Genomic DNA, 11,437 nt, shown 5'->3' on the forward strand with positions numbered 1-11,437 from the left:
GGTCAACCAACTTTTAATTTAGCTATTTCCTCTTCTCATTAAACTAACTTCCTTCAAGATTTTCTTTTGTCCCTCTCCGTGTTCGTCTGTCTGTCTGGCTGTGTGTCTTTCTGTCTGTCTGTTTCTATGTCTGTGTTTGTCTTTCTGCCTGTCTGTTTCTATGTCTTTATTTCTGTCTGTCTGTTTCTATGTCTGTCTTTCTGTCTGTCTATTTTTATGTCTGTGTCTGTCTTTCTTTCTGTCCGTTTCTATGTCTGTATTTGTTTCGTCTTTTTCTCTCTCTAATTATTTTTTTGTAGGAGACATATATATGTTAGATTGATAACAAGCTTATAGATATAAGAACACACATGCATACAAATACCCATATAAATTTATATCCATTCATCCATATGCATATCTATCTATCGATCTATATACCTATATCTGTATCTATCGATAATAAATAAATCTATCTTTATAAGCATATAGAAACATGTACACACGCACATAAACACACACACACACACACACACACACACACACACACACACACACACACACACGCGCGCGCACGCAAGCCTCCCCCCCCCCCCCCCCCCTAGAAAGCATCCCCAACCAGAAACCCCAACCATTCCCCTCCAACCCCACAATGAGCTGCTTCCCCCTCCACAACCCCCACAGGAGGTCCTTCCCCCTCCCTCCCCCCCCCTTCCCCAACTCCCATCACGAGTTTGTGTCATGGAATCAATAGCTGTAACTTCACCGTCCCTCCCTCCCCTCCCCCTCCTTCCCCTCCCCCCCCCTCCCCTCCCCCTCACTCTTCCCCACCTTCCCCTTGCTTCCTCTCTCTCCCAATTTTTCCAACCCTTCATCTCTTCCCCTTCCTACCCCCCCCCCAACTCTCTCTCTCTTCTCGCCCCTCCTCCCTTTCTCCCCACTTTTCCCTAAGGTAACCCCTCCTCCCCTCCACACTATTTCTATCCTTTCCCATCCTTCCCTACATATCCCCACCTACCTTTCCCTCTTCCCTCCCTTACCCATACCTCAATCTCCCTTCCCTCCACACACTTCCGCCCCCCCCCTTTACCCTATCTACCCCTCCCCTTCCCTCCACACACTTCCCCATCCAACCTCCCCTCCCCATTATCCTAGCCCCCACCCCCACCCCTTATCTCCCCGCACGCTCCCCCCCCTTACCCATTACCCCAACCTCCTTCCTTTTCCCTTCTTTCCACCCCCTCCCCCCTCCCCCCACCCCATTAGGCCACGCCCATCGCCCCATCTTGACCCGTCTGGCTCCCTCGCGCGCTGGTAATGAGGTGGGGAGGGATTGGTGGCACTGTGGTGGCACTGGGGTGGCGGTATGGTGGCGGTATGGTGGAAGTATGATTTGTGGTATGGTATGGTGTGGTAGCTGTACGGTGGCGCTGTGGTGGGAATATGGTGTGGTGTAGTGGCAGTGTGGTGAAGTATGGTGTATGGTGTGGTGTGGTAGCAGCATGGTGGAATTGTGGTGGAAATATGGTGTGGTGTAGTGGCAGTGTGGTGAAGTATGGTGTATGGTGTGGTGTGGTGTGGTAGCAGCATGGTGGTATTGTGGTGGTTATATGGTGTGGTGTGGTGGCAATGTGGTGGTAGTGTGGTGTTTGGGGGCATGGTGTCGTGGTGGTATGGTGAAAGTATGGAGTATGGATGTAATGGTTTATAATGTTTATAATGATGGTAATTGTAGTAATGATAATAACAGAGTTGCAGTATTATCATTATCATTATCATTACCATTATTATTATTATTATCATTATCATCATCATTATTATTACTATTATCAGCAGTAGCAGTGGTTGTTGTTGTAGTAGTAACAACATTAATTGTGGTGCAAATTATAGCAATATCATCTGTAGATAAAAAATAAATCAAATAAATAAAATCAACAAATAAATAACAGCATAGAGGAAATGAAAGTGGTAAGAAGCGGAAATTATCAAATACAAGAAAATAAAAGAAAAAGAAAAGAAAACAAAACTGGAAAAAGGATTTTAAAAAAAAGGATAAAGAAAAAGGGAAGAAGATTAAAACAAATAAAGCACAAACAGAGAAGATAATGAAAACTAAACAAACAAATAAAAACAAAGAAACAAAAGAAACAAACAAACAAAAAGGAAAGCCGACGACGGAATAAAAACCAAAAACAAGGAAAGAAAAAAAAAAAACGTATAAGAAAAATAGAATAACAGGAAATGAGGAAACGAAGAAAAACATCGAAGACGAAGACGAAGTTGAAAATGAAGAAGATGAGGTTGAAAATAATGATGAAGATTAGGAAAAATATAAGGAAGGAAGAGAAAAAGAAAGAGAAAAATGAGGAGGATGAAGAAGCGGAGGAGGAAGAGGAGGGAGGGGGAAGGGGGAGGAGGAGGAAAAAAATGAGGAGGAAGGATGGTGGTGGTGATGGAGAAAGAGGAGGAGGAGGAGGAGGAGGAGGAGGAAGAGGAGGACGAGGAGGGAGAAGAGGAGGAGGAGGACGAGGAGGGAGAAGAGGAGGTGGAGGAGGAGGAGGAGGAGGAAGAAGAGGAAGAGGAGGAGGAGGAGGAGGAGGAGCAGGAGGGAGAAGAGGAGGAGGAGGAGGAGAAGGGAGAAGAGGAGGAGGAGGGAGAAGAGAAGGAGAAGGGAGAAGAGGAGGAGGAGGAGGAGGAGGAGGAGGGAGAAGAAGAGGAGGAGGAGGAGGGAGAAGAGGAGGAGGAGGAGGAGGGAAAAGAGGAGGAGGAGGAGGAGGAGGAGGAGGAGGGAGAAGAGGAGGAAGAGGAGGAGGAGGAGGAGGAGGGAGAAGAGGAGGAGGAGGATGGGGAGAAGGAGGAGGAGGAGTAGGAGGGAGAAGAAGAGGAGGAGGAGGAGGGAGAAGAAGAGGAGGAGGAGGAGGAGGAGGGAGAAGAACAGGAGGAGGAGGAGGAGGGAGAAGAACAGGAGGAGGAGGAGGAGGAGGAGGGAGAAGAGGAGGAGGAGGAGGAGGAGGAGGAAGAGGAGGAGGAGGAAGAGGAGGAGGAGGGAGAAGAGGAGGAGGAGGAGGAGGAGGAGGGAGAAGAGGAGGAGGAGGATGGGGAGAAGGAGGAGGAGGAGGAGGAGGAGGAGGAGGAGGAGGAAGAGGAGGAGGAGGGAGAAGAGGAGGAGGAGGAGAACAAATAGAAGAAGAATCAGAAGCAGAAAAAAACGAAGAAAAAAACGAAGAAAAAAGAAGAAGAAAAAGAAGGAGAGAGAGAAACTGAAGAAGCAGGAGAAAATAAAGAAGAATGAAGACGAAGACGAAAAAGAAAAAAAAAAAAAAACGAAGAGGAAGAACTAAAGAAGCTGGAGAAAAAGTAGAAGAAGAAAGAGAAGAAAAAGAAGTAGTAGAAAGTAGACGGGTGGCGGGAGTGGAGGGCGGGCGTGCGTAGAGGACAGACGGGCGGGCGGGCGGACGGGGCGGACGGGCGTGCGGGCGGGCGTGCGGGCGTAGAGGACAGACGGGCGGGCGTGGAGGGCACACGGGCGGGCGTGGTGGCTGGACGGGCGTGGAGGGCGGACGGGGCGGACGGGGCGTACGGGCGTGCGGGCGTGGTAGCTGGACGGGCGTGGTAGCTGGACGGGCGTGGTAGCTGGACGGGCGTGCGGGCGTGGTAGCTGGACGGGCGTGGTAGCTGGACGGGCGTGCGGGCGTGGTAGCTGGACGGGCGTGGTAGCTGGACGGGCGTGGTAGCTGGACGGGCGTGGTAGCTGGACGGGCGTGGTAGCTGGACGGGCGTGGTAGCTGGACGGGCGTGGTAGCTGGACGGGCGTGGTAGCTGGACGGGCGTGGTAGCTGGACGGGCGTGGTAGCTGGACGGGCGTGGTAGCTGGACGGGCGTGGTAGCTGGACGGGCGTGGTAGCTGGACGGGCGTGGTAGCTGGACGGGCGTGGTAGCTGGACGGGCGTGGTAGCTGGACGGGCGTGGTAGCTGGACGGGCGTGGTAGCTGGACGGGCGTGGTAGCTGGACGGGCGTGGTAGCTGGACGGGCGTGGAGGACAGACGGGGCGGACGGGCGTGCAGGCGTGGTGTGTGAGGCGGGCGGGCCCCCAAACAAGCCGGGCCTCCGTTCACAAAAGACCATGTTTACCGCGGCTGTTTGCTAGACTGGAGCGAGTGCGTTGGAAAGCCGCTTTTCGCTCGTTACCTCTCCCCCCTCTTTCGTCTCTCCTCCTCCGCGTTCCCTTTTGTCCTCTTTCTCGTCTCCTCTCATCTCGGCTCGCTTTTACTCTCTCCTTTCCCCTCTTCTCGGTGTGTATGAACTCTCCCCGCTTCATTTTCTTTTTCTTTCTTTTTCTTCCTTTCTTTTTTTCACTTTTCATCTCTTTCTCTCTTCCATTCATCGTCTTTCTTTGTTTTTTGTTTGTTTTTCATTTTCCTTTCTCTTCTTGAGATGAGTTTCCCCTTTTTTTTTCTCTCTCTTATATGAATATATTTACACGCTTTTGAGTGAATATATAACAATGTTGATAATGGTAATGATAATGATGAGGATAAGAGTAATAGGATAGTAGTGCTAATAATAATGATATTAATAATAATAACCGTAATTATAATGATGATAACGATGGCAGTAATAATATTGATAATGGTAATGATAAAAGTAATAACCATAACAATAACAACAATAATAATAATGATGAAAATAATAATAATAATAACTGATACTAATAACAATATCAACTATAATAATAATTAATAATTATTACTCATAATAATAATAATAATAATAATAATAAAATAATAATAATAAATACCAACAATAATAATAATGATAATAAAAATAACAATGATGATGATGATGATGGTGATAAGAACAATAAAATAAACACAACAAAGACAACAAACACAACAATAATGACACCACTAACAACACTCTTAAATACCATCCCCACCAATTCATCCCCCAACAACAACAACACCAAAACCCGCCCGTAAAAGGCCTTTCGGGCGCCGGTCCCGCGCCCCGTCGGCATTTTCTCGGCCTCGCCTCCCGGCCGCTCAAAGCCGCGGGTTTCGTGTGTCTGCAGTTTCTTTCATCAAAGCTAATCCTCCCTTTCTCTCCTTCTCTTCTGCTTCCATTCGTTACGTGACGCACTTTCCTGTGTCTCTTTTCTTTTTTTATTAGGTTTTTTGGGGCCTTCGTCTGATCGGATTTTTATCTTTTTTTTTATTATTAATTTTGTTTTTGTTTCTAATTTATAGTAATTTTATTATTATTATTATTATTTTATCATTATTATTTTTCATTATTATTTGTTTGTGTTTATTTGCGTTTGTCTGTCTCTCTAAAGTAGTTCTTAATCCTAATCTACCTTTCCATTTCTACTATAATTTTCTTCCTGTTATTTCTTTTACATCTTATCTCTCCTCTTTTCCGTCCCTCCCTTTCTCTCTATATAGAATAATTACATAATTTTTATGATTCCTTTTCTCCTTTCCTTCATCTTTTCTTTTCTCCCTTCTTATTTTTATGTACACGTTTTTCCATTTCTTTTCTTTTCTTTCCTTCTCCCTCTCCTATTTTCCTCACATATTTCTCCCTTGATCCTTCTTCCTTCTCTTTCCGTTCCCCGTATTTATAATAATCTCTGTTTCTTTCTCCTCCTCTCATTCTTCTTCTTCTTCTTCTTCTTCTTCTTCCAATAAAAACGGAATTAAAACTAGCCAATTGGCCAGTAATGACGATGGGTTGTTAGCGCTCACTAGCAGTTCCCTTGTTTGCGCCCCCGCTCGTTCGGTAGTTAGCGGACATCTGGCACCTGAGAGCTTATATTTTGATAAAGAAAAATAAAAAATAAATATTAAATAATAGAAAAAAAGAGTGTAAAAAGCATTCCTTTCCTTTCAGGTGCCATTGCCTTCTTCCTCGGGATCTGACTTAATCTCAAACTTCCCGTCTTGCAAGATTTCAGGTTTCTTAAGTCATTCTTCTTCGCATTTTTGGGTTTTATTTTCGTCTTTATTCTCCTTCCCCGTCTTTCTATTTCTTTATTTTTTTATATATATAATCCTCGTACCACGGTTGTTCTTCTCGTATTTTCTTTTTTTCTTTTTGTATCATTTTCTTTTACGGTATTTCTATAGTGTTCTCTTCTCTTCGTTTCTCCTCTACCGTCCTTTCCTCTTTTTTTCCTTTCCTTCCAACTCCATTTTGCTTCTTACTCTCTGCTCTCAATATTACTCCCCCCCCCCCCCCCCCCACCCCCACCCCCTACCTCGAGTTTCCTTCTCCTTTAACATTTCTCTCTCCCTCAAACTCCCTTTCTCCCTTAACTATATCACTCCTTAACATCAATGACATCAAGTTATTCATAAGCATATTTCTTCTCCCTTCTAGTATCACCCCCCCCCCCCCCCCTTTTAAGCCTCCTTCTTGTGTCCCCATTATCATCATCCTCTCCCCCCCCCCCCCCCTCAACATCAAGTTCCTCCTCGTCAATCCCTTCGTATCTCCCTCAACATCCCTCCCTCCCTCCGTCCCCCCTTCCCCCCTTCCCTCCCTCCCCCCCTCCACCCTTCATGCGCCATTCCCCCCCTCCAACATCACCTCTCCTCTCGCCCTCTTTCTGCCCCCTCTCACTATCACTCCATCTCCAACATCCCCCCTCCCCCCCACCTTGAACATCACATTCCGTCTCGCCCCCCCCCCTCCCCTCCTTCCTCCCCCTCAACATCACTCCCCCCCCCCTCTCAGACCCCCATTCTCCCCCCTCCTCTTCCTCCTCCTTTATCCTTCCTTCCTTTCCCTCAGAACCTCAACATCATCTCCCCCTCCCCCTCTCCCCTTCCCCCCACCCCCCACTGCGTCGGTCGAGTGGCAGAGCGCTTGGTGTTTATACAGTGTTTCAACAAGGACAGGAATAGATTTCTCACACTCGACCTCATCCTTGCCTCTTCGTCTCTGCGTGTCTCCACGGTCGTACTTTGAATTCGAAGTGTGTGTGTGTGTGTGTGTGTGTGTGTGTGTGTGTGTGTGTGTGTGTGTGTGTGTGTGTCTTTCTCTCTCTCTCTCTCTCTCTCTCTCTTCCCCTCCCCCTCTCTTCCTCTCTCTCTCCCCCCTCCCCCTCTCTCTCTCTCTCCCCCCCTCTCTCCCTCCCTCTCTGTATCTCTGTCTCTCTCTCTCCCTCTCCCTCTCCCTCTCTCTCTCTCTCACCTCCCTCCCCCTCCCTCTCCCTCTCCCTCTCCCTCTCTCTCTCCCTCTCTACAGCAGAGGTTCTCAAACTTTTTTTTTTTTTTTTTTTGTATCGTTCCCCCCGGCAATATTGTGATAGATGGCCTTTACCCCTAACCCATTCCTCTTCAGTAATGTGAAATTATAGGAAGGAAAAACTGGAATACTTAATCTTTCATGTATTTTATTTGTAAGGAGTGATTTTATTATTATTATTTTTTTTTTTTTTCATTAAGATGCATATTAGATGATTTCTTGCTGTATTATATAAGTGTCTATTCATTTATTCGTTTATTTGTTACTGATACTGTTTATCAATTCACGTCCCTCTATTCCAATTTCATCTACGTTCATATATTTCTTTTCTCTTCTTCTCTCCTCCATCTCCTCTTCCTTACTTTCCTCTGCGTGTATGCTTAAAAGTCTTCCTCTCTCCTTCATCTCCTGTTTCCTTCGTCTATGGTCATACTTTGAATTTAGAGTCTGTCCGATTTCTCCTCATTTTCGGTCATACCAAATTCAAGTGTCTGTCTGTCTGTCTGTCTGTCTGTCAGTCTGTCAGTCTGTCAGTCTGTCAGTCTGTCAGTCTGTCAGTCTGTCAGTCTGTCAGTCTGTCTGTCTGTCTGTCTGTCTGTCTGTCTGTCTGTCTGTCTGTCTGTCTGTCTGTCTGTCTGTCTGTCTGTCTGTCTGTCTGTCTGTCTGTCTGTCTTTCTCATTATCTCTCTCTCTCTCTCTTTCTCTTCCTTCCTCCCTCCCTCCCTCCCCCCCCCCCCCCCTCTCTCTCTCTCTCTCTCTCTCTCTCTCTCTCTCTCTCTCTCTCTCTCTCCCTCTCTCTCTCTCTCTCTCTCTCTCTCTCTCTCTCTCTCTCTCTCTCTTATACAACTATACTTAAATTTAAAGTTTCTTTCTTTCCTTAAGGTTTCTTTTATCTACGATCATACTTTACATTTAAGTTCTATTCCTCTCTTTCATTTGTTCTCATAATTAAATTTCCTGCTTTTTTATTTTCATTACTATTTTCTTTTGCTTCTTCCGGTGACTTCACAGCTCGATACGAGTTGGTTGTGATATTTATGTCTGCACACATGCACATGCACATGCACACACACACGCACACGCACACATACACATACACACACACACGCACACACACACGCACACGCACACACACACACGCACACACACACGCACACGCACACATACACATACACATACACGTACACGTACACACACACACACACGTACACGTACACGTACACACACATACACGTACACACATACACGTACACGTACACACACACACATACACGTACTCTCACACACACACACACATACACACACACACACATACACGTACACACACACACATACACGTACACGTACACAAACACACATACACAAACACATACACACACACACGCACACACATACAAACACACACATACATATATAAACAAATATAAATTTCCTTTTCCTTTCTTTTCCATTTCATTCCACCCACCTTCCTCACTTTCTAAACCTTTCGCTCTACACACACACAATCTACGAACACACACAAAAAAAATATATATATTAAGGAAAAAAAACGCCTCCTCCCCCCTCCCCCCCCCTCCTTTCTCCTTACACGCCGGCGGACACAAAGAAGCCACTTTGATCTGATTGATTAACTTTCTCTCTCTCTCTCTCTCACCTTCACCTGCTCATGTTCCCACGCTGAAAATGAAGCCTGCGACGGATCACATGGCCTCGCGAAATGGTGGTGGCGGTGGTGGTGGCAGTGGCAGTGGGGGTGATGATGATGATGATGATGATGATGATAATGATGATAATGATGATGATGATGATGATGATGATGATGATGATGATGATGATGATGATGATGATGATGATGATGGTGGTGATGATGATGGTGGCCATGAGGGTATGGTGATGATGAGGGTGGCGGTGGTTATGGTGGTGGTGGCAGTGGGGGTGATGGTGATGAGGTGGTGGCATGGTTAAGGCGGTGGTGATGTCGTTGGTGTTGTTGGTGGTGATGATGGTGGCGTGGTAATGGCGGCGGCGGTGGTGGTGATGGTGATGGTGATGGTGATGGTGATGGTGATGATGATGATGATGATGATGATGATGATGATGATGATGTCGTTGGTGTTGTTGTACACACATACATACATAACCTCCCCACAACTATGTTTCCCCCTCCCCCCCAAAAAAAAAATATCTTTTAAAATACCGATACCCCCGCAAGACAAAAAATATATATACAATATTAATAAATAAATAAAGTAAAAATAGAACAAGCAAACAGCGCCCGCCGCCCCTACACCAGGCACGGGCGGTGACCTTGAAAGCGAGCAGCGGCGGGCGAAGGGAGACAGTGGGCGGCATCTTCAGAGGCTCTTCCTTATCGCGTGAGGAGAGCCAAGGATGGAGGGCCAAGGAGGAGGGCCAAGGAGGAGGGCAGAGGAGAAGGGCCAGGGAGGAGGGAAAGGGAGGAGGGCCAAGGAGGAGGGCCAAGGAGGAGGGCCAAGGATGGAGGGCCAAGGAGGAGAGCCAAGGATGGAGGGCCAAGGAGGAGGGCCAGGAAGGAGGGCCAGGGAGGAGGGCCAAGGAGGAGGGCCAAGGATGGAGGGCCAAGGAGGAAGGCCAGGGAGGAAGGCCAAGGATAGAGGGCCAAGGAGGAGGGCCAATGAGCAGGGCCAAGGAGGAGGGCCAGGGAGGAGGGCCGGGGAGCAGGGCCAAGGAGGAGGGCCAAGGAGGAGGGCCAAGGAGGAGGGCCACGGAGGAGAGCCAAGGAGGAGGGCCAGGCAGCAGGGCCAAGGATGAGGGCCAAGGAGGAGGGCCAGGCAGCAGGGCCAAGGAGGAGGGCCAAGGAGGAGGGCCAGGGAGGAGGGCCAAGAAGGAAGGCCCAAGAGAGAGAGACAGAGCCAGCCTTCCCCGAGGACTGTGCTTGCATAAGGAAACCTCTTCGCTTGAGGTGGATCTGGCTATGCTTCCTTGCAACGAGAGCAAAAATAGGGAAGGAGGAGGAACTGTGCGGTTTTCAGGGCTTCTTTTCTCGTCTCTGTCTCTCTTATTCTCTCTTTTTCTTTTTCTTTCTCTTTCTCTTTCTCTTTCCCTTTCCTATCCCTCTCCTTCTTCCTGTTCCTATTCCTTTTCCAATCCCTCTCTCTCTCTTTCCCACTCCTCTCTCCCTCTCGATATACCATCTCTCTCTGTCTCCCTCTCTCCCTCTCCCTCTCCCTCTCCCTCTCCCTCTCTCTCTCTCCTTCTCTCTCTCTTTATCTTTCTCTCTCTCTCCCTCCCTCTCCTTCTCCCTCTCTCTCTCTTTATCTTTCTCTCTCTCTCTTTGCCTTCGCTTGAGGGTGAACCTTGAGCAAGGGGTCAGGTGACGGCAGAATCCCGAGTGTTACTTGGAGTCACCCTGGTGGTCACTGTCGGGAGCAGAGTGGGGAGGGGGGGGGGGTCTTGCCTACAAACACACGCATGTAATGAATTTATGCATACACAGATAAAAGAGAGCGGAGGGAGGGAGGGAGGGGGGAGTGAGGGAGAGAGGGAGGGGGGAGTGAGGGAGGGAGGGAGGGAGGGGGGAGTGAGGGAGGGAGGGAGGGGGGAGTGAGCGAGGGAGGGAGGGAGGGAGGGGGGAGTGAGGGAGGGAGGGAGGGGGGAGGGAGGGAGGGAGGAAGGGAGAAAGAGAGGAAGGGAAGGAAAGATAGAGATAGAGATAGCGATAGAAAGAGAGAGAGCGAGAGAGAGAAAAATAAATAGAGAGATAGAGAGAGAGAGAGAGAGAGAGAGAGAGAGAGAGAGAGAGAGAGAGAGAGAGAGAGAGAGAGAGAGGGCGACTTCATCCGGGCACTTATTAGCTAGACCTGTGCTCGACGGCAGGTCAAAAGAAATTGCTCCGCTACATCAAACGCTCCCAAGGAGAAAATGGCTCAATTATATAAGAAGAAGGAGGAGAGGAAGGGATGAAGAGGAAGGGAGAGAAAGGAAGAGGAAGGGGAAGGAGAGGAAAGGAGAGGAAGGGAAGGAGAGGAAAGGAGAGGAAGGGAAGAAGAGGAAAAGAGAAAAAGGAAAAAGATGAAAGGAGAAGAGGAAGGGAGAGAAGGGGAGAAGAGGAAAGGAGAAGGAAGAGAAGGAGGAATGGAGAGGAAAGGAAAAGGAGAAGGAGGAGGAGGAGGAGGAGGAGGAGGAGGAGAGGATGGGGGGGAAGAGGAAAGGAGGGATAAAAGGAAC

General features: G+C 48.0%; 1 protein-coding gene across 1 annotated transcript; it reads right to left on the reverse strand.

Annotated features, from left to right (window-relative positions):
* Positions 1-1,874: 1,874 nt before the first annotated feature.
* Positions 1,875-4,105, reverse strand: LOC125045381 (adhesive plaque matrix protein-like). Its single transcript, XM_047642589.1, has 2 exons — positions 3,483-4,105; positions 1,875-1,878 (listed from the first exon to the last, which is right to left on the reverse strand). Exons 1-2 carry the CDS (start codon positions 4,103-4,105, stop codon positions 1,875-1,877), a joined length of 627 nt encoding a protein of 208 aa, XP_047498545.1.
* Positions 4,106-11,437: the final 7,332 nt, after the last annotated feature.

This window comes from Penaeus chinensis, chromosome 37, assembly GCF_019202785.1.
Source record: "Penaeus chinensis breed Huanghai No. 1 chromosome 37, ASM1920278v2, whole genome shotgun sequence".
Classification (NCBI taxonomy): Eukaryota; Metazoa; Arthropoda; class Malacostraca; order Decapoda; family Penaeidae; genus Penaeus; species Penaeus chinensis.